General features: G+C 44.0%; 1 protein-coding gene across 5 annotated transcripts in view; it reads right to left on the bottom strand.

Annotated features, from left to right (window-relative positions):
- MTM1 (myotubularin 1) overlaps positions 1–24,072 on the bottom strand; it is a 98,657-nt gene that overhangs the window by 41,535 nt on the left and 33,050 nt on the right. For all 5 annotated transcript variants that reach the window (XM_073227383.1, XM_073227379.1, XM_073227380.1 and 2 more), the window contains 2 exons: positions 19,621–19,731; positions 14,959–15,060 (listed from right to left, as the gene is read on the bottom strand). In XM_073227383.1, coding sequence (XP_073083484.1) covers positions 14,959–15,060; positions 19,621–19,731 — 213 coding nt within the window. The remainder of the gene's footprint in view (positions 1–14,958; positions 15,061–19,620; positions 19,732–24,072) is intronic.

Here is a 24,072-nt window from a genome sequence, read left to right as displayed (position 1 = left end):
GTTTTCTTGACTTCACTGGAGATGGATGGTAATTATAGATTTGCTTTGTTTATGTCACCGTATTCCTATTATGTCAATATGTGTGCGCAAGTTAGTTAGTAGTTTAAAACCTATACATGCTTAACGTACGTGCTCTACAAGAAGATATGTCAAAGAAATAATCAATCCTCCCATGTTTTCTTCCATATGCTACCTCTATAGCTTTTCTTCTTCCTTCCTAATTACAACCCTTAAATAGAATTCGTGCCTCATATCGAATTTACTGAGTATCATAATTCTTCCAAGTGGTAAAGATACCTCGAGACAAGTGCTGGGCATAGAAGCCACAGGGCATAAATCTGCAAAGAAGTAAAAAGCTAACCTTTTCAAACAATATGGCTTCTCTCTCACTTACCAACTTTACATTTCCCTGAATGGCCCCGGAAGATGACTGGTTAGCCAGAGACGGGTAAGATTCCTCAAGGGAGGAACAACCTAAGACAGGCACAGTCGCAGGGGGGCCATCAAGTGAGAAATTGGGGAACAACAGTGGTGAAGCTTAGAACCCCCCCCCCCGTTTTGAGAGAAAGCTTCTGCATCCGTGGATGTTTTATTCATTCCCCTTGTCTAGCTCGGATTAGCACATAGTCTACAGGCACACACATGATCATCTACAATTGCTCTCCTACAACACTAAACTATGTTTTCTACCTTTATCTTGCATCTACCTACCACTTTAGCATTTTATTAAAAATAAAAATAATAATAATAATAAAGGGAGAAATGTGGGATCCACATATAAATCAAGTATAAAAATCAAACGAATATTCATATTTGACCTGATTGTTTATAGTTCATAATGCGTGAACAAAACCGAAAGTTTCTGTGATGACTGTCCTTGTACTGTTCACCATGTAAGAACTTATTCACTATGTAAGAATTTGTTCACCATGTAAGAACTTGTTCGTTATGCTTCAGAAGATTGGAGATTGACGAGAATTAGGCTTGAGATGGATTAATGATTGTGCATTAAGCATTGACCCTCCTATACAGAATTTTATTGTTGTTAACAACCATTTGATCAATAAATATGAGAGATGCCCTCTCAAAAAAGAAAAAAAAATTTGGGAGGAAAAGCCAAAAATTTTAAGGAAGAACCATAGAAGGTACTCAAATGTGTCGAAGTTTATAACTCTAAGTAACACCTTCATGCCAGTGATTTTAGCCTATTTCACATGACTTGATACAGTAGTTCATATAACTGCAACAAAAGTAATTTAATCCAAAAATCTGACAAAAGTCTCATAGGTCAAAAGCAGCTAGCACATAAATTACCATTCATACTTTGGTTTTCATAATAAGTCTCCTAGCTTGATTTCTAGTACTTTCCTGAGAAAATGGCTTAATGTTTCTGGGTTGCTGTTACCTTCATACAGAAATGTCCATATTCATTTATTCAGGAAAAGGACCACAAAAGCGCATTTGAAACGTCTTCTGAAACCACTCTGGAGAAAACATTCTTCTGTACTTGTCCACAACCATCATCGTTTGAAGCTGACATTTCTCAGCGTTCATCCTCTGTACCTCTTCTCACTGTAATTCTATCTCCTGGAAATTTTGGCCACATCTATCAAAATGCCAGTCATCACATCCAGGCTCACCAAATTAACCTTGCCCCAGGCCAGAGCTCCAGGTCTACGCAGCCACCTGGCTCCTGGATATCTATAGCTGGTTGTTCCCCAGACACTTGTGCCTCAGCCTAACCAAAATGGAACTTGCCACCTCTTCCTCACTTCCTCCTATATTCCCCATCCCAGCCATCGGCCCTACCATCAACCTGCTTATCCAGTCTGGAGTCTTCCCTATCATCCCATCCCACCTCCTAACTGTATTCAGTCAATCAACAAATTCTACTCATCTTCCAGATCTTTCTCAAATCCATTCTCCTGTCCCTGTCCACTGCCCCATTCCAAGGGCTCATTATCACATATCTAGGTGACTGACAAACATCCCCAGAAATGCACTCCTGCCCTCCTTATCCACTCTGCATGCTACAGCCCCAGGAAATCTGAAATAGAAATCTAATCATGTCACTTTCCTGCTTAAACCCCTTTAATGGTTCCCATACCTTCAGAGAGAAACTTCTTGGGGGGCATGTTAGGCTCTGCAAGCTTTGGGGCTCAGCTGTCCCCTCTAGCACTAGCACCATCTCTCGCCACTACCCTCACAGGGACGCCAAACCCCCGATACCAACCCACATCCAGGTCTGGTCTCTGTTGGGCCTCTCACCGTCTGCACACACTTAATCACTTTGCCACGCCCACCTGGCTAACACACCTACTCATCTTTCAGGATTCACCTCCTTTAGGAAGCCTTCCTTGACACCAAGCCCCTTACCTTTCCGCTCCCCTGATGTCCTGCACATATGCATTTGTTTGTCCACATCACCCAGGAAAACTGCGCTCCTTGAGGACCGGGACTGGCACTTGGCTCTAGCTCCCCGCAACTAGCCCTAATGTAGGCATTCTGTACATGCCTGCTGAGCAGAAATGGGAAGGAAAGCAGAGGAGGAATGGGAGAGGCCTGTCCTACTAGACATTACATCTTATAACACCTCAACACTTCAAACGGGGTTATTGCTGCATGGAGAGCGATTGATACAAGAAGAGAGAGTCAGAAATAAAAGCAAATACTTAGAGGAAGTTAGTGTACGCTAAAGGGCCTATTTCAAATCAGTGGCTTAGTCAACAAATGGTGTTACAACAACAGAGGAAGAAAAGAGTTGGATCCATATTGTACATGCTAACCTCAAATAAATTCAAATTGAACAAATATTTAAATTTTTAAAAATAAATTAAAGTATTTGAGAAACATGGGATAATTCTTTCATAATCCTGAGTGGGGAATACCTTCCTAACTGGAATATAAAACCCAGAAGCTAAAAAAGTGTACAGCCAAGAGTTAACCTAGTGGTCTGAGACTGCTCTCCTCAGAAAGGCCTCCTTGTGTGGCTGGCCCTGGCTGGCCTCTGGGAACCTGCATTTGGGGAGAGTTCCACCGTTCCCTAACTGATGAGTGGTTCCTGGGGCCCAAACTGTTATATAAACACCATGGTTTATGCAAACCCCTGCTTTCCTGCTGAGAGTCTGGGATTTTGGTGTGTCCAGGCAGAGGGTGCCTGGGTGACCAGCCCCAGGAAAGCTCCAGGTGCTGAGTCTCCAACACACTGCCAGGTTGATTGGTAACATGTCCCCAGTGTTGTCACAACTTGCTGCCATACGAATTAAGCCCATTCTGTGTGACTCCACCAGGAGAGGACTTTGGAAGCTTCTACCTGGTTTCCCCCAGGCTTCACCTTATGCACCTTTTCCTTCTGCTGCTTTTGCTCTGTATCTTTTTGCTGAAATAAGTCATACTTGTGAGTACAACTATATGTTGAGTCCTCTGGATCCTCCTAGTAAATCACTGAACTTGGGGGTGGGCTTAGGGACCTGTCACACACAGAAAATAAAAAATTGATAAATTCTACCAAGTAAATATTTTTAAAAAATTATAGCAAAAGCCACCATAAAGAAAAGTCAAAAGACAGGTAGGAAAAATATTTGCAACTCTTACTACAAATCAGTGTAACTATTACATAGAGCATTCCTACATCTAACAAGGACAGGACCAAAATCCCAAAAGAAAATTGGGCAGAAGCCACAGAGAATGAAGAAACAGAAATATAAAGAGCTCAAACCAAAAATATTCAATTTGACTCAAATATGGTAATACAAACTAATCTACATAATTTAACCTATTAGATTAACAAAGATCAAAAAGTTAGAAAGCATGCTGGATTGGTGTGATAGGCAGAATAATGGCCCCCCAAAGATGTCCATGTCCTGATCCCTGGGACCTATGTCATGATACAATACATGGCAAAAAAGAATTAGGTTGCAGATGGAATTAAGATTTCTAATCGGCTGACGTTAAGATCTGAAGATTACCCTGGATTTCCTGGGAGTGCCTAAGGTAATCAGAAGGGTCCTGAGAAGAGGAAGGAGGCAGAAGGGTCAGAAGCAGAGGAGGCGATGTGATGATGGACGCAAAGTCACAGCGATTCCAAGGATTCGACCCTCTGCTGCTGGCTCTGAAGATGGAGAAGGTGCCAGGAGCCTAGGAGTGTGGGCCCTCCAGAAGCTGGGGTCCTGGAGGAATGGACTCTCCCCCAGGGCCTCCAGAAGGAACACAGCCCCACCGACACCTCAGTTTAACCCCGTGAGCCCCATTTTGGACTTCTGACCTCCAGAACTGTAAGATGACAGGCTTGTGCTTTTATAAGCCACTAAGTTTGTGGTCATTTGTTACAGCAGCCATCGGAACCTAATACAGCTGTTGAGGACGTCTGGAAACAGGCACTCTGACACAGCAGTACCTCTTCCATGTAGGGGAATTTGGCAATGTGAGTAATTCTGCTCCCAAGAATGTACCCTACAGTACACACAAACACATGTAAAATGATGTATGTGCACGTCATCCATTGCAGTAGTTTGTATAACAGCAAGTGACTGGAAATGATCTCAATAGCCATCAACAGAGGATTGAATCAATAAAGTATGGTCCAGTCAACAGAACAACGTTCAGTCAAAAAGAGAATGAAGCAGCCCATTCGTTAGGCAATGCCTTACTGGTAAATTTAGACAGCAAGCTATGGAAGAGTGTGTACAGTAAGCTACCACTGGGGCCAAAGGGGCAAAGAGTATAGATAACAAGCTGCCTGAACAGGCTGAAACTATCACTGGGTGGATAGTGACAGGCTGAAAAACCTGGGTCTGAGGAGGGGCCTGGGGCGGCTGAAGGGTGCTGGGAGGAGATTTTTACTAAATACTTGTGTGAGCTTGGGCTACCGTAAGATCCCACAGACTGGGGCTTAAAACAACAAACATGTGTTTCTCACAGTTCTGGAGGCTGAGAAGTCCCAGGCCTGGTTGCATCCTGCTGAGACCCACCTCCTGGTCTACAGAGGGCACCATCTGGCTCCACCTCACGAGGTAGAAAGCAGAACTCTGGCCCCTTCCTCCTCGGACCAGGGCACTAATCCCATTGTGGCACTCCAGCCCATGACCCCACCTAAACCCATTCCCCTCCCAAAGGCCCCACCTCTCAGTGCCATCACACTGAGGGGCAGGACTTCGACAGGTGCTTTTGTGGGGTGCACAAACCGTCAGTCCAGAAGAACGCCCTTTCATACTTCCTGAATTTTCAGTCATGGGCATACATTAGCTCTTTTAAAATTTTTTAAGTAAATATTTGTAGAATAAATGCTTTTTCTGAACAGAATATTCTTATTGATGATTTGGGTGCTGCCAGTTCCTATTCATTCACTCTACTGACATTAGTATATTCATTCAACAAACATTTACTGATGGCCAACGATAAACAATCTATTAAAAGGTGAGTAAGATGCAGCCACTGTCTTTAAGGAGCCAGACATCCTCCAGAAGAGACCGGAGGAGGGCACACCACTGACCACGTGAGGAGGAGAGCAGGGAGGGCCGTGGGAGGCACAAGGCAGTGCGTGGCTCCAGAGAGCGCCAGTGTTACTTCCGGAGAGAATGCACCTCCAGGGATGTTGATGGCACCAAGCTACCCTGGAAGGAGAAGACAACTTTCGGCATGATAACAAATGGTGGCCAAACTCACAGGACATGTGGCCATCAGAAAACACACCCCTCAATCTGGCTGCCAGAGAGTAGGAGGGGTAGAAAAAAATGGAGACAATCAAGAGGTGGGGCCACAGCATGGAGCAGACAGGGGTGTGTGTTTACACTGCCGGAGAAGGATTGCTGGAGTTTTGGGGGCAAGGGGATGAGATAATGAGCGTGTATCCCAGGGAGACTAATCCAACAGAAGGCATGTGTAGGGGTGGATTGGGGACGAGACAGAATGGAAGCAGGAAAGCCAGTGAGAGTGCCGCTCCACCAGTTTAGAAGAGAAGAGGTGAAAACCTGAACTATGTCAGGCTGGGGAGGAAGAATCCCCCGCATTCAGTAAATATTAAGGAAAACAGAAATCCTCCAGTGGCCTGGATTTAGAAAGAAGTAAAACATATCTCTGCTTCTTAATTCAATTGCCATCTGAAAAGGAGCTATCTGCTTTTGTCTTTTAATCTGTAATCAACCTAGAAAGAAAGACTACTACATTTCAGTCTACTCTAACATCTCAAAGCAATTTCTACAAACATCCCCATTTCTGAACTGAAAAATGAAGGCACAGGAAAAGGCCTCCATGTTACTCATTCTCTGTTTGTGGGATCATTTATACCACTCATTCAAATGGTCAAACAACACGCACACACTCATAACCCACTTTAGTGATTTTTATGTTATTATTTTTACAAGCAAGCACAACTTGAGTACAGCCAGAGGGGACACAAGGCGTAACTGGTACACTCCTTAAGCCTTACAACAGGGTTTGATGTGGCCCCCCAAAGCTAGGCCCAAAGAAATGAGCAGCAAAGACTGAACCCCAAAGGCAGCAGAGAAGAGTGTGAAGAGCGCCTGCAGAGGCGGACAGGCCTGCCCCCTAGGGTGCTACTGCTTCCTGGACAGGGATCCCACCCTCTGTGTACTACCATACACGCAGTGCCCTCTGCCCAGGGGAGGTTGCCAGGCTCCACAGAAAGGGCCTTGTAACCCAGTTGCTTCTGTCCGGAAATCAGAGTCAGCAAGTTTTCTCTCCTGTGCCTATTTCTGCTGCCCATAAGGACAAATTTACCAAAACACAAGAACACTGAAAACCTTTGCAACTATATGAGTGCTAATCAGCTCACAGAATGACAGGAAGTGGGAAATAGTGGGAAATACTGATGCTAAAGAGCTTAATCCAGAATGGCACAGAAAAGCAGAAGGCACAGAATCCCAGACCTGAAGGAGCCATGTGACCCCGAAGGCAGCAGGCCAGCACAGGTCAAACAATGGCCCGGAAACCACAGAGTAACATTTTTGAAGAATTCTGTATACTATGTATCACTGCTTCCCACTTCCACATTTCTAGTTGCATCTAATCTATTATCAAGGTACAAGCAATGGTTTGTTAAAAAGAATACTAACTTTTATCTATATAGCATCTTTCTTTTAAGGGGCTTAAGGTGTCCCACATATTATCACAATTACTTTATTAATATTCTTGGGAAAAAGTATGTTGGCATAATTGTCCTTACTCTTTGCACCTGCTGGGAAAATGGTACGCTAATAACAGAACAGCTGACATTTACTGGGCACTTACTGCGTGCCAGGCACTGTTATAAGCACTTTACATTTAATCCTCACAAAATCCCCATGGGGTAGAGACTATTATTATGCCCATTACAGATGAGAACACTGAAACACATAAATATGTGACTTTCAAAGTCGCCACACAGGTAAGTGACAGAGCCAGCTTCAGACACAGGCCATTGGACTCCATGGCACATGCTGGGACCACGCACCAGAAGGGCTCCCCCATCAGCGGCTGCCCTGGGCCCGGCAGCCAGCTCGCAGGCTCCCTTTCTCCTAGCTCTACACTGCCCTCTCTGAGTCTCCATCCCATGAGTTTAGTCAAACTCAAGCCCTTCACTTAAACAAAATCCAAGAAAACCCATGCATGCCTATAATTGTAAAGGTAGATCCAAGTGACTCTATTAATGCCTAAATTGACTTAAAATGCATTTTATTCTACCAAGTCTACCATTATTTAAAGAACTGTTTTTCAAACTTTCTAGACCATGATTAACAAAAAGCCATACGCTTTACACCATGACCACCGCCACCACCCCTCCTCCCCAACCAAACACACACACACACAACTGGTAGAAACGTTTCACAAAACCATACTTGTCCACATTATATGTTAGGCTCAATATTTTCTCTTCCATTCCTTTTAAAAATGCCAGTTGCAACCTAGTAAATTCATTTCATGACTCAGTAACAGGTTGGGACTCACAGTTTAAAGAAAACTCTCATCTAAAATTTATATGATCTCTGAATATCCCATTTGAGTAAAAAATCATCAAACAATAAAGGAAACCGATGGAAGAGGAACTCTGGCATTGAACATATCACCCCAGCAATTAAACTCTATTATTCTATAGCCCTATCAGGCTCTGTTCATATGTACACAATTTTTGTTCCTGCCTTTAAAAAAAATTACCATCGTGTCAGAAGCCATCACCACATTTCTTATCATGAAAAATGTATCACTCACCTAGTTAGAATGCAGTCTGAAAAACTGGTAAAATTTCTAGTGTTTGAAAATAAAGCAAAAATGAAATAAGAAACATGCTTTGGCTGGAATAGAAAATGCTATTTAAATACTTTTCAAGTCTTACTGGACTATGTAATACAGAAACAATCAAGTTAATGGTTTGGGGTTGACTCTGCGTGGCTAAACTGCTCAAGTTCAATTCAAAGTTTAAATCCCAACTTGAACATACTGAGTGGTGAAAATACTAATGGGGAAGGAGGCAAGAGAGAGCCAAAGGGGTGGTCTGAGAGAAAAAACCCCACTCATATGCTATTCACCCCACGGCTGGATTTGGAACCCAGCAGTCCTGGCCTCCAGACACCATTTCATGGATACACCGGCAAGTTTACTTCAGCCTTTAAATGCCAATAAAGATCACTGAGATAATCTGCAGCTAGTTTAACAGTTCCAGTAATATTAACAAAGTGACCTATTCCAAGCAGGGCCCTCCACAGTGTTCAGTGCAATCAGTCTTGGACTGTGCCCCCAGGAAACCCGCTCTTGGCACACTCTCACCTTCCCCACGGGGGCCATTTGCAAACTTTTCTTCCTCTCCTGTCTCAGAGGAATAATTGCCCGTCCTCCTTTCCAAAAGTGCCCTGCAAACGGGGCTTAACCCCATCCCCCTCTGCCTTCCCCCAGGTGCCACTTAGGAAGGGATTCCTTCTCTCTCTCTTGACTTGGAAAGAGGCAAGACTCCTTGCCCTTCCCACAAATACGTCTGTTCCCCTTCCCCAGGCTCTCAGCAGAACACTTCTTCCCTCCACCTCGCTGCTACCACTACGGTTCGGTTTTGGAACCCCACCTGTCCTCTTTCTTTAAATGCCTACCAACTGGCTTCTGTCCCCTCCAGACAGATCATTTGCCTGGATTCCAAGAAGCTCAACAAATGTACGCCAGACACCACACTAGGCACTGGGGAGGTAAAGATACGGAAAGAAGGTCCCAACCTCAAGCAGTTCCCGCTTGGAACTACTAAATCTAAAGGACTCATGCTGATTCTCCTGTCCTCGACCCTAGGCAGCCCCACAGGGCCCATTTTAAACCTCCCTGGCCCTGGGCCTGCGGGAGCACACCCACGGGCCTTCTCCCAGCACTTCTCTTCTCCCTGCTGTGGCCACCAGCTCCTTCCCCATCACTGCTCCCTGCAAGCTGGCCTCTGCCAGGGTCCTCCTGGTTTTGGACTTCTCCATTACACACCAGGGTTAGTTCACCTGGACCCACAGATGAACTTCACAGGGGCTCGGAGTCCCATAAAATCGTATGTAAAGTTTTGTACACAAGTATATTTTCGGGGATGAGAAACTTGTTTGCCTCCTATTGTTAAAGGAACATATGACTCCAAACAGATTAAAACTACGACGCCAAATCTACACCTCAAGCCTCTTTTCCAAGGGGCATGCTGCAAGCTCTGTCAGAAGATGCTAACTACCAGTATGATGATCTTGTATGTTCAAAAATTTGTGCTATAAGTTTTCATTACATTAATTTCAGGACATCAGACCTGAACCCTAAAACCAAGTTGACATCTCAAGTAAAAGTCTGTTAGCACAAGTCAAACAATTCCCCAGAGGATACCATTTCTGCAGAAGATGCAGTTTGTCTTAAATATATGCTGGTAATTCAAAGAAACTGTAACACATCCACTTAGTCCTTTCCAAAGTAACTAATTTCATACAAAAGTGAAGAGCAGAACATTTTGTGCAATGGTGGAAAATAGAGCACATGAGCAGAATTCATGTGATCTACTCACAGTTTTCATGAAGACTCAACAAATAAATAATTTTTATTGAAAAAAAAGATGCTGACTACCCAGCGCACAGAGCTCATTGTTCCCCCCTCCTTGTCCTTCTTCCGCCTCTTTTCCCAAACACAATCCTTTTCTGACTTCCCTACTCTGTCAGCTGCACCCCGCCCTCCTCTTCACTCAAGCCCCAACCCCAGAAGGAAGGATGAGCCCTCCTTCCCGGCATCCGCTCATCACCCTGCTGCTGGGGCATGTGGTCTCCCTGGCACCCTCACTCGGGCACTGCAGACCTCTGGCTTCAGAAGCTCTCTGGCCCTGTCTGCCCTTCACAATGTTGTAGGCAGTCCTGTCACTTATTTCGAGCCTTCAGTAGGTTTCCACTACTTCCCAAAGTAGAAGCTCCTTACCCTCGCAAGGCTCTCCGCTGGTGACTGCAGACCTCCTCCCCTTTCCTGGCTCCTGCCACACCTCACTGGCTCCCCTCAGCACCTGGCAGTGCTTCCGGCTTTCCCTCTGCTGTGTCAAGGCTCAGGTTCTTGCCTCTGCCCCAGATTCCTCTTCCTCCACCATCCTCACGCACTGGAAATGAAAGCCACCCTTCAAGGCCCAACCCAAACGACTACCGATCCCTTGCAGGCTTTTCCATCTAGGTGTGATGTAGTCTCTCGTTCCAGTGGACCTCCTCTGCACCTCTCTTACAGCACTGAACATAAACGATCCTTTGTCAGGACGGTACATATTCGTCTTATCACTTCTGTCACATCCCCAAATGGGACTAGGTAGCATTCATCCTGTTCTACTCCCTATCTGCCCTGCTCACCCCTCCCCAGTACCACCCACACAGTACTCTGAGATGAACTTGATGTATGAAACAGTTATGCATGTTGAGTTGAATAGCAGGGACTGATATTCCAAAAGCTATGTCAACAGCTGATCTGTTTTCATCTGTATCTTGTATTGTTTGGTGACTACTTTAGCTTTTTTTTTTTTAAGATGACTTTTAGTGGTTAAAACTTAGAGACTGTCACTTTCCAAAACTTTGAGCAATTCGGCTCACATTTGTTTCTCTCCAGTTTGTCATGTTACTGACTTCCTAAAAGAAGCAGTAGGCATTCCTAGTACGGATACGAAAAATAAGGCAAAGTACCACCAGCTTGAGGGATCAACCCCCCTCTGCAGACCACCCCAAGACATCAACCCGGAACCCCGGGTGCTGGGACCAATTGACAACATCCAAAAATCCATCCCACTTATTTCCATATAATAGATTTTCCCTTCACTTTCTCCTAGACCCATATTCAATGAAAAAGCTGTCATTATACAATTTCCATGCAGAAGTCATTATGCTGATGTTAGGGAAATGAATAAAGGCTGATCCCCACCTTGATAAGCTCACAGCACAGCAGGGGACAGGCAATTCCTCCATAATTATTACATAAGGCAGATGGAGCTAAGTGCTCTAATACAAGGACCTGTGAAGTCTCGCAAGTAAGAGGCAAGATGAGCTCCCATCAGGGACATGTACACAGCATGGAGGAGGCCCAGCTCTGGGCAAGGTGGTGGAGGACAGGCTTTAAAGAGATGAGGGACTGCGAGTAAAGGGGGCAGGAAAACCAGAGTCCAAGCTCAGCAAGTACTATGCATGGCAGGGGCATACGCGGTCCTGTGCAAGAACGGTGCGTGTGTGTGTGTGTGTGTGTGTGTGTGTGTGTGTGTGTGTGTGGAGTGGGGCACAGCACAGAGTGACACGATCATCCTAAAATTAAAAACCTGGCAGCACTGTGCAGGGTAAGCTGACAGGGGAGGAAACAGAAAGAACGGAAGCCGGTTGGGAAGCACAGCTTATACTAGGGAGCACAGGCAGAAATGGGAAGAAATACTGAGTAACTAATGGGTAGAAACTACAGGATTTGGAGCTGATGTGGCTATGGGAGGAAAGGCAAAGCAAGGATAGGAACGTCGACTTCAAGCTCTCAAACCTGAGCAACTGAGGATCATCCAAATGGAGGTACATGTAGGCTGCAGAGTAGGTCTGGTGAACTGCAGAGAGGTTAGAGAGACGGTGAGCCAGCAATGCTCGCGGACTTCCAGAGGAAGGCGTTTGAGAGTCAGGCTTGCTAGATTCACTCAAGGCCAACAGCAAGGCTAGATTTAGAAACTGCTCCCATAGCAGTGACAGCTTAAGCTATGGGACTAGAAAGAAGCATCTAGACAAAGCAAGAAACACAAGGAGAGGGCTGAGAGGGCACCCCTGGCATGGTGTTTATACTGAAGGAAAAGACAGAGGTCGTGGAGACTGGGAAGGGACCATCAAGACAGCAGAGTAACAGGGAAACTAAGACTTGAGAGAAGAGGGTGGTTGAAATTGTTAAATGCTGGGGCAGGGAGATCAACCAGAATGAAGGTTGAAGTGAGCCACCGGATTTGGCCAATAAGAGGGCCTGAGTTCCAAGAAGGTACTTGCACTAAAGCTGGATACTGGGATAGACTGGAGGAATGAACTGGAGATGAGGATAGACTAGGATATTCTTTCCAGAAGTTTGGATTAAAGTGAGAGATGAGATAGTACATGAGGGGAAAACTAGTCTATCACTTGACTTTTTTGGGGTTTGGGTGAGTAAGCACTAAAAGAGATATAAGGTGCCAGAGAAAGGGGACAGCTGATGGAGAAAGATCTTATAGGCAATAGACTGGTACCTCAGCTCCTTAAAACCTGCTATGTGAACCATTTTTCAAATTTCTGATCATTTAGGGCCTAATATGCAAAACCCAAGGCAGGACACATTCCCTCACTGAATTTTCATGGATTAGACTTACATTCTCACTTTCATAACAAGCCCAAAGATGTATCCCCATAAAACACCTTTTGTCCTAATTGTTAAAAAATAATATTGAAATGTTTGAAGCAATATTGAAATGTTTGACAAAAAGCAAATAATCCAATTAAAAAATGGGCAGAGGAGCTGAATAGACAGTTCTCTAAAGAAGAAATTCAGATGGCCAACAGACACATGAAAAGATGTTCCACATCGCTTGTCATCAGGGAAATGCAAATTAAAACCACAATGAGATATCACCTCACACCAGTAAGGATCGCCATCATCGAAAAGACAAACAACAACAAATGTTGGTGAGGTTGTGGAGAAAGGGGAACCCTCCTACACTGCTGGTGGGAATGTAAATTAGTTCAACCATTGTGGAAAGCAGTATGGAGGTTCCTCAAAAAGCTCAAAATAGAAATACCATTTGACCCAGGAATTCCACTTCTAGGAATTTACCCTAAGAATGCAGCACTCCAGTTTGAAAAAGACAGATGCACCCCTATGTTTATCGCTGCACTATTTACAATAGCCAAGATATGGAAGCAACCTAAATGTCCATCAATAGATGAATGGATAAAGAAGATGTGGTACATATACACAATGGAATATTACTCAGCCATAAGAGAAAAATAGATCCTACAATTTGCAACAACATGGATGGAGCTAGAGGGTATTTGCTCAGTGAAATAAGCCAGGCGGAGAAAGACAAGTACCAAATGATTTCACTCATCTGTGGAGTATAAGAACAAAGGAAAACTGAAGGAACAAAACAGCAGCAGAAACACAGAACCCAAGAATGGAGTAACAGTTACCAAAGGGAAAGGGACTGGGGAGGATGGGTGGGAAGGAGGGATAAGGGTGGGGAAAAAGAAAGGGGGCATTATAATTAGCATGTATAGTGGGGGGGGCACAGGGAGGGCTGTGCAACACAGAGAAGACAAGTAGTGATTTTGTAGCATCTTACTACGCTGATGGACAGTGACTGTGAAGGGGTATGTTGGGGGGATTTGGTGAAGCGGGGAGCCTAGTAAACATAATGTTCTTCATGTAATTGTAGATTAATAATACCAAAAATATATATATATATTGAAATGTTTGAAATAATCAAAGATAAGGCTGAAAATGTATTAACTCTGTATCATTACATTTAAGTATTACATTTGAATCTATAACCAGCACATGACCCACGATGAGAACTTCATATCCTTCCAGACCTCCAGTCTTTGTGTAGTTGTCCTTTCCATCATCCATGAATGCCCTCTGCCTGAAGTAACTGTGGATGAAATCTGGGAGGAAAAAAGCCTCACTGCGCTAGAAAAAGTTCCAAGCCTTTTATTGTAAAAGAAACAAAAAGACGGCCCTGGGCAGAAGAGCTCTTCTATTTAATGACCCCTTCATTGCACTCAATCCAGCAGGCAGCATATTTACCCTATGCTTAAAATAAAGGTGCTTATTAGGCACAGTTTAAAGAATTCTTTCCTTACTCGCCCCTGACCAGGCATTTGTTTGGAGTCAAGCAGAACGGAAAGACAGGGGTAGGAAGACACAGGTAAGGCACGGCAGAAAAAGGGAGGCAAGACCAGGAGAGAATGTAAGGAAGATGGTTTTAAGAGCACGATGCATGGAAAGCTTTATTTCAGCCACATGCTACTCCTCAAACAGTTGGGTGCACAGGAGGGAAACACTGTCGGTATACAGATCTCGAATCTTGTTATAGACTGTCACGGATTATAAGTAATTAAATGAGTAATAACTCTGTGCTGCCAAATACATACTAAGTGCTATGATATGACACTTAATATGCTACTCTTTAAAAAAAATAATAAACCTGCCCTTTCAAAGACCGCCAGCAGTAACAGCACAGCATATCTGAATTCTAGAAGCACGTTTGCTCAACTGGCACCCAGGCTCTGAGGCCTAATTGCCGTACCGCTCCTTAGCTCCCAAGCAGAGTACAGCAAACTCTGGTATGGGACTTGGTGGTGGTGCCAAGCGGGCGTGGCAGGGGACAAGCCGACCCAAGGAAGGGTCCGTGGCCTTTGATAAACACCCTCGCATACACGTCACACTGGGAGGCGTGGCGGAGAATGCCAATGAAGGAGACACCCAAGAACCTTCCGAGGCTGAGCAAACCCTGGGATTTACCAGACTGTGGGCCAGGGGAAAGGCATATCTTGTGAGGATCTCAAACATGTCTCTTCTGCTGTGGCCTTCCTGTTTCAGTGCGAACCTCAGGTTTCTCATGTCCTGGGGGCAGAGGAGAAATTTGACAGTTCAGTCTTCAAATAAAGTCATATTCCTTAGCAAAACATCTTCCATTCAACTAAGCGAGTAGAAGATTCACTTATCTGAAAGGGAAATTAGTCTGGATTACTAAGAAAATTATTTTGTCTCGCATGAGATTTTGACGTAACTGTGTTAAGAACACTGGAAATGTCCCCACAGTGTAAAGACAAAGCAACCAGTGATGAAGAGAAGACAGAGCTAAACTTCATTTTACAAAAACCAAAACCAAACCTTGCCCTGCGTATCATCTACTGTGTCTACTTTAACTTCTTTCCAAAGTATTTTAATTATGCAACAGTACTTCATTCGTAGCACTTCTCCAGTGTATGTCTCCTAGCAAGTATAATCGTCAAACATGTCATTAAAATACAGCAGCTCTCTCCCTCTCCCCTCATGCTCTTTCAGGTCTCATTTTTAAAAATTAGGAACTGGTTGGCATTTTCAGTTCTCATGCAAGAAATACACTTTTACTATACAAGTTTACTTTCAAGAGTTCTCTATAAACTACATTAAAGTACCTCATAAAAGGAGAGACTCAGCTTCCAAGAACTAAAAAGTAATGCTTAAAACCAGACTTTACAGGTAGCTTCCAATACATATCTATTCAATCAGCAAGACCTTTTAAACTGAATCCGAACAATGTAAGCCTCCCTATCTTATTTTCAAAGCTGGAGTTGTTCCAGGCTGTCTCTTAAATCAATCATGGTCTATGACCATGTGATAGCTGAGCACTAAAAGCGTTCCCTTCTGCACTGTACTGTGCTGGACCCGGGGATACTGCAGGAGTGGAAGAGATTCAGTCCCTGCCTGCTTGGATGTCGTGATCTTCCTATTTTCCAAATGCTTTTTCATTTATTACCTCAAGAGCACGCTTAAAGCTTCTTAAGCCTTCGGTGTGAAGGACCAACAAAGGTCTTGTGACATATAAGACAGCCCCAGATGCAAATGGCAGCAAAGGCAGTAAAAAGAATCAGTCTAAGCCCTCCGATGAGCGACCCCAGATTGATCACTCTGTATGCAGATGGCATCTGAGGAGCCTTGCCAGCTTCAGGATCCTGTGCTTTTGTTTTTAAAAGCACGTAATTGAATAAAACCCAAAAACGAATTCATAACACATTCCAAGAAAATTAGGATATTAGTTGTTGGCTCGTGATGAAAAGCATTAGCCAAGCAGAAGGAAAAAAACTATTTCAATAAGACGCTATGCTTTTAAAGGGTTTGCAACGCACTGCAAGCACTGCACGGGAGGCTGAGGGTGGCTGGGGCTCACAGCCCTGTGAGGCACTTTCTTCCTAACAGCCTTGGGTCAGATGATAACTCTAACATCATTCTCTTAAGCACTTGGCCAGAAATTAGATGATTCCAAGGTAAATATTTATTCTCATCTACCAGTGATTCAAACAACTACTTTCAATGTGGCAGAGCACAAGTGATTCAAGCAACTTGTTTTGCCATCTGATTTAGATGTAATTAAAGGACAGAAAGAATTACTACCTCATCTTGCCAACAAGAAAATTGAAGTGGAAAAGGCAAATGACACAGGTGGCTGAGGACCAAATCTGTAACAGAAATATGAGCATATACAAACTGGTAAGTTCCACCTGGTCCCCTGAGAGCCTGGCTCATCAGGGAAGGACACCTGAGAAAAAGCCTTATGGCATAAACGTCTTGCAGCCAGACCCCTGGCCTATCTAACAGCTGGGTCATAGGGCGGTGCGCCAAGCCTCGCTGTAATACAGGAGTCCAAGGAAACACCCCCTTCCCCGGTTGCAACAACACTAACGGGATGATTTATTGAGGCATCATGTCTGTAAAGCAATTGTAAAGACACATCACCCATGACTGCAGACTTCAAAACACCGAATAACCAGGGCTGAGGCGTGGAAGAAGCGAGAGCGCGCTAACAGTGCCGCGGTCTGGCTTTGCTTTCTGTTGTTGTTAAGAAGGCTCAAGTAGCCAGCAAGCACTGGTATGGGGCCTGGGGGGTAAGAATTCTTGTGTTCGGAGATACCTCTCCTTTGTTGCTGGACAATATCCACTGGGACTTACATCTACCATGTGGAAGTCACTACTGGCAAACAGAAATGCCCATGCGCAAAGCTGGGAGAAGCAAATTTGTAGGGGTTCTAACTGCTTGCACAGGGGAGAAACGCAGCATGTCTGCAGAGGAAAGCCAACCTATGAGAGGCAGGAGAGTGAGTCTGTCCTGCTGTGGCATATTCCCTCTTTATCAACTTCAGGTCCGTTACTGAGAAAATGGAATTCAACTCTGTGACACTGGTGTTTCCAGGGAGATTACTGCATTAACAGTTTGCACTACGACACTGCTCCCAGCCCTACCGTTTGGGCTCAAAGCTAATTCCAAGAAATATACATATGTAACGTGGAGAATTATGCCTGCGGGTTGTTTCTAAACCCTTTGTTCTTAGTAAAAGGGTCAGAATGTGCTTTGTCTTATTAATTTTGGGGGGGATTAATATTTAAATACAAGCAGCTCCTATTGATAAGGCAACAAAAAGGATTAAAAAAAAACTAAACTATTGGAATGAACGCCACTTCAAAACCATCAAAATAGCAACCCCATTTTCCCTTGAGTACTATAACACTCCACTCCCATGGATCCTTTTAGGCAAAATGCAAAAACCTTCCTTAGAAGTAAGTCCCCATATTCTAGGCCCCAAAGGGTAGACAGCAGCTGGGATCATAGCTAAGGCATTAACAGAGCTTGGATTAAAACAAAAACAAAAACCAAGGTGGGGAGTGATGGGGAATTTCAGTGCAGGTGTAATAATGGCATAATCCTTGCTCAATGAAATAAATCAGACACAGAAAGACAAATGCCATCTGATTTTACTTATATGTGGAATTTTAAAAAATAAACAAACAAAACAGAAATAGACTCATAAATACAGAGAACAGACAGGTGGTTGCTAGAAGGGAGCGGGTGGGAAGATAGGCAGATAGGTGAAGGGGATCAAGAGGTACAGACTTCCAATTATAAAATAAGTCAGTCACAGGGATGAAAAGTACAGCATAGGGAATATGTCAATAAGACTGTAATGACTTTGGAAAAAAATAATGACATAATCGTTTGATTTCTGATAGTATGTACTAGCCTTGATCTTTTATAAACTAGAGACAAAAAAACTGAACTGTATTCATGGTTCAAACAGAAGTATAGGAGACCGGTTTTAAGAAATCACAGTGCATGAGACTAGGAAAAGGAGACTTGGGCTTTAATTCTGGCTCCTCCACTAGCTCCTTGGGCAACCCTAGGGAAGCAATCCTGTTGGTAAGGGCCTGATCTTCCCATCCATAGAATACAGGACTGAACTGGCCAGGGATCAACAAACTTCAGCCCAAGTCAGTGTTTGTATGATCTTCAAGCTAAGAACACCTTATATTTTAAAAGGACTGAAAAAACAAACACACAGAAGAGTGTATGGCAGAGATCCTACTGGCCCACGAAGCCTAAAATATTTGCTGTCTGGCCCTATACAGAAAAAGTTTGCTGACCCCTGCACTAGTGTGATGGGTCAGAGTCATTGGACACATGGAAGAATTCCAGCCTTCTGGACCCACCCTTCAGAGATTACCTCACAGTAGGATTTGAGACAGAACCCAGAGATCCACATTTTTAAACAGGTTACCCTGGTACCCATCTGGCTGTGTGAACCACTGAACAGACGACCTCCAAACCCCTTCTAGTTCTTTCCAGGATTGGGCAAGATGTTACAGACTGTAGTCTTCTGATCCTCAATACCTGGACAGCAGGTTTTCTTGCCAGATGCGTTTGTTCTTTGCAAAATAATTATCTCACTGTATTTGGATCCAAATTCTGTCATTTTTGGGTCATCTCAGCTACGTTACCTAACTCTTCTTATCCTCAGGCTCCCCATCCATAAAATGGGGACACCACTGTGCATCTCAGAGGGTTTCCCTCAAAGCACCTAGCACATGTTTGAACCACCATAGATGCTCAACAGTTACTACTATGAATGACTAAATGTTACTATGATGAAATCTCCACCATTCACCATGCCAAACAAAATGTTAGGTCACTACACTACCTCTGCAAACTATCAAGGCAAAAGTTAGAAAGGTTGTTGGAGGTAAAAACCTCTCCCGTTCAGAGGGCAAAATCTCTGATGTTTTCCCTTTCTTTCATTTTCATGGTGTGAAGGTGTCTGGCTGTTAACATATCACATGAAGGAGGAGCAGGAGCAGACTTGGGTAAAAAACTATCAAGTGTGAAATTTTATTTATAAACTTGTCGTCCTACTCAGTCAAACAAACCAAATGGCAAGTTCGAGTCCTCACACTTGGTGACAACAGTGGGCCCCTTTCATAGGAACTTCTTCCCCAGGAGGTTTTGAAAAGCTTGATCAGGAGCAAAGAACCATTATCTGGCCTTAGATGAACAAGGGTCTTTAGGTGTTTTTGTAACCCCACATGAATTTTTTACTTATCATTCAACACTAACGTGCCTTTTTTTGCATAAGAAAGTACTGAATCTCTTACTTTACAAGTAATATCTAGACCATAGGAATTTTCTCCTCTACTTGTCGCGCCTCCCATTTTTTCAATTCTTGAGATCACACCCAGAGGAACATCAAGTATTAGAGCAGAATCCTGCAAGGGACAAAAATACAAAAGTCAGTATTTCTGTCTGCATAATTAAAACATCAACAACATATAAAAAACAACCATATGCTTCAGAGCATTTTTACCTTGGTCCTTTTACCACTTCTTATGAACAAAAATAAGATCCAGATCACACACCAAAGAGCAAGCATTAAAATAGTCAGTTATGCAACCAGAATGCACCCCCAAGCATGTGCCATTCTGCACTACCTCCAGAATAAAGACTAACCTCCTAAGTACATAATTCAAGGGCCCCGTGATATCGCTTGCAGCCTGTCTCTACAGGCTTCTCTCCCACAACATTCTGTGCTCTAATAAGTAAATGCCTTCGCAGCTCTTCAGACATGTTGCCTATAATCAGGCCTATATGCTTTCTGCATGGTGCTCCCTGTGCCTAGGATGACCTATCTTTGCCAAGAGCCAAAATTCTCCCTGTGGTGTAAGGCCTGGCTTGACAAGCCTCACCTCTAAGAGAGCCCTGCTTCCCAATTAGATCAGACAGAATGGCCACTCCCTCCTCTGAAGTTCTGTGACATTTGATCCAGACTGCTGTTACACCACTTGTTTCACTCTAGCCTGTTGCCAAGAGTTACACGTCTGTTCCCCCCACTAGAAACCAAACACCTGGAAGTCCTGCAAAGGAGAAGGGCCTGAATGCACAGCAATGTTTCTCCATCATTCCTTATCCAGTGCTGCGGACAAGGGGTCCGTAAAACGGGCTGGCAAGACAGAATCACATTAGTGAAGACGTTCCATGATTGTCATGACAACAGCAGCTGTCAGGCATGGAATACCACATCTGTGCCAGGTACTGCACCAGGGACTTGGCATCCATCATCTCCTTTTATCCTCACAACCATTTTGGATGTAGGTGAAGCAGTCCCATTTCCTGATGTGGCAACCCAGGCTTTAAAAAGCTTGTAACTTGCTTAGCAAATATGGGGAAGGGTTGAGATTCAAGCCAAGGTCTGGGAAAACCCATCAGAAAAGAGCCATGGACCCACCCTTTGAGTCCAGCACCCACTCCTAAGGACTTATCTTACAGCCACTGCACAACAGGGTGAAGAGCTATGCACATGAAGACACTTAATGGAGCCAGAGGTGGATGGCAGGGTGCGGAAAATTACAGTCAGTCAGCCTAATGGAGTGAGCATGCAGCTACTAAAATAATTCTGGTGCATGGAAAAATAAGTTACAGTGGGAAAAAACAGCATAGGAAACACACTGTGAGTACAGTAACATGAAAGAGGTATTCATATGGACAAAGACAGGGAGGGCCATGCAGAGTTTAGCCTAATGTGTTCTTTAATGCTGTGTTAGATTGTTTTGATAATGAAGGCAGATGTTTGATGGTGCTAGCTGAAGTTCTGTCCTGGAAACGATGTCCTTTTGGAGGGTACATGGAGTCAAGCTTTTCTTTAAGTCCTTCTCCTTAACATACAATACAAAAACTAAGGATTTCTTAATCAAATACAAATATAGCTCATGGGTAATCTAGAAATTCAGAAAATGTCCATGCCGCAGAACACAGCTCAGCTACAAAAGGAGTAACTATGGGTATGCACCACCTGGAAGACTCTTAGGGGCATCATGCTGGGTGGATAAAGCCAGTCTCAAAAGGTCACGCACTGTATGATCTTGAAAGGACAAAATTGTAGAGATGCAGAACACAGAAGCAGTTGCCAGGGGCTGAGGGGAAGGCGGGCGTGCTGGTGGCTATAGGGGGGCAACATGAAGGAGTCTTTTGTGGTGACAGAACAGAGGCACATCTTGAGTGATGGTGATGGTTACATGAAATGTCATAGAGCTGTATGCAAAAACCTGTGGAAAAAAATGAGTGCATGAGAAAACTGGTGAAATTTAAGCGCAGTCAGGGTCTTAATTGTCTATTGTGTCAGCCAGTTTCCAAGTTTTGATAAAGCAATACAATTACTGGAGCAGCTGGGTGATGAATACAAAGGATCTCTCTGTGCTACCTGTCCAAGTTCTTGAGAGTTCATAACTATTTCAAAATAAAAAGTTAAGAAAGCATAAAAGCATGATTATCGTGGTGTAGAGAAAAAAGCACAAGCTCTTAAGCTGGACAAAATTGGTTCAAATATGTGTTTTAACATTTATTAGCTGCGTGACTTTGGCGAGTTACCGTATGTCTCAGCCACATTTACCTGTAAAGTAGGAATGATTAGAGATAATGGACTTAAAATACCTGGCAGGGGCCTGTCACGTGGTAGCTAGGAAACAACGTAAGTTATTATTAACATAGTAAAGAATATCTTAGTATTTGGAAGCCATAACTATGCTGCTCTGCAATACGGTGAACGAGGATAAGTTCTAGTGAGCAGCTATAGGTCTTTCAGTTTGTACCTAAAAGGAGGCATTTGCATAGCTGTTCCTACAGGGCAGGGCACCTCTCTACATGACTGACATTCAAATGCCTGGAGGAAAAAGACACTACTCAGTAACTGTGTCCACATATAGCTGCACACTACAATGTATTTACTTCTCGTACAGCCTAGTTATTAAACATGCTATCAAGTAGTCTGTTATTGTGCTTAATTATTTGAGATTTATGAGTATGTTCAACTATAATCTTAAATGTCAAACTTATGCCTAAAAATACTCTAACAGCAACATGGAAGCAAGAAAGTAAAAAATCAAACCCAAATCAAAAAGCAGAGGAATTAAGTAAGATGTGACCTTGCTGTTCTTCGTCCCTGCAGAGAGGAAAGTCTGTAGCTTTGCTTACCCTGACCCAGTACAAAGCAGAAAAGGGGACACTGCAAACCATCCAGCTCCTGCCCAAGGTAACCACAGGCTAATGAGGCTACTTGCCATGCTCTCCCTGAATGACAGGCTCAAAATCAGATAACCCAGCAGGCCAAACTGGAAGACCCAGGAGTAGGAAAATGAACTTAACCCTCTAGAAACCTGAGTCATCACTATCTAAATACCATTAAATATTTAAGAATTCTCTAAGGTCCATTCTAACTCAAAATTCTGTTGCTCCTGTACCCCTAGGTATCTGAAATAGTTGGAAAGTAAACAGAACAATCTAAAAAGATGCATTCATTCACTATCTCTCTCAAGTGCATACTGAATAACGAACTGTACTGGGCGCTAGCGACCATGGAGATAAGATATGCACGCTGCCCTTCTGGAGCTCAGGGCCAGTTTGGGAGATAAGACACCATGTACCCAAATAGCCACAATGCTAGGTTTAGATTGCAAGAGCCAAGAGGCATAAAAAAACCATTTGGACAAAGTGGAACAGGAAGTCAGAGGACGGCAAGATGATTTCCTATTGATTGGGTCACATGAAGGTTCTGTGGCGATGGTGACGTTAAAGATGGTCTTTAAAGGATGGGATAATGGCATTTGGAGGTTGGCCTTCTAAAAACCCATAACGATGACATCAACCACACATGTGGGAAGCATGGGCATTTTATAAAAAACAACGAGTGTTACAGGTTTCAATAGGGTTGGCAGGGGAACTCCCTGGTGAGTACCCCAGGGCTTGGATCAGGGTGACTGGGAGCTATGAAATGAGCTGTGGGAAGAGAATACAAGGACAGGTGGAACTTCCTGAAGATCCATCCAGCAGCCCTGGGTGCTCTGCACCAGCGAGGAGAGGCCTGCACCCATTCCTTGGCCTCCTGGAAGCTAATGCTTCTGTGCGAGTGAGAGGCCAGGAGCGGCTGAAAGTGGGGAGTGGCGACTGGGGCAGAGAACAAAAGGAGGAGACGGGCCATGGGGAAGACGAAAAGATGACTCAGATTTAGGCCCAAGTGTCTGGGATGATGGTGGGCCCACCAAGAAACACAAAAGAACATGGGAGTGGGCTTGGGGGAAGGACTGACCCTGTCAATCCTGGACTCACTGGGTCTGAGGTTATGACCAATTGATCAAGTACAGACATCCAGGTGGCGGCTGGAAATACAGAACAGGAAGAGATCCCAAAGCCTCCTCAAACTGAAACTGTCCAGAACTAAACATCTGATGTTCCTCTCTCCATACTACATCTTCCTACCTCGGTGGCTAACACTCCATTCGCCCAGTTACCAAGGCTGGAAACCTAGGAGTCACCTTTGACATCCCCTTCTCTGCTACCCTTAATCCAATCTCCGGTTACCTCTTAAATCAATCTTGAATCTGCCATCCTCTCTCCAACCCTACCAGCAGCTTCGCTGGACCACTGAGCAGCGATCTTTTTGCATCTGCTGCTGCTCCTCTTAAAATTCACCCTCCCCACCGGAGCCTGGGTGGTCATTTTGCAAAAGTAAATCTGAAGCTATCAAACCTCTGCTTAAACCACTTCTGAAGCTTTTTCTT

The sequence above is a fragment of the Manis javanica genome, chromosome X, assembly GCF_040802235.1.
Source record: "Manis javanica isolate MJ-LG chromosome X, MJ_LKY, whole genome shotgun sequence".
Lineage (NCBI taxonomy): Eukaryota > Metazoa > Chordata > Mammalia > Pholidota > Manidae > Manis > Manis javanica.
Note: the sequence above shows the minus strand (reverse complement) of the source record. Positions and strands in the feature narration are given on the sequence as shown.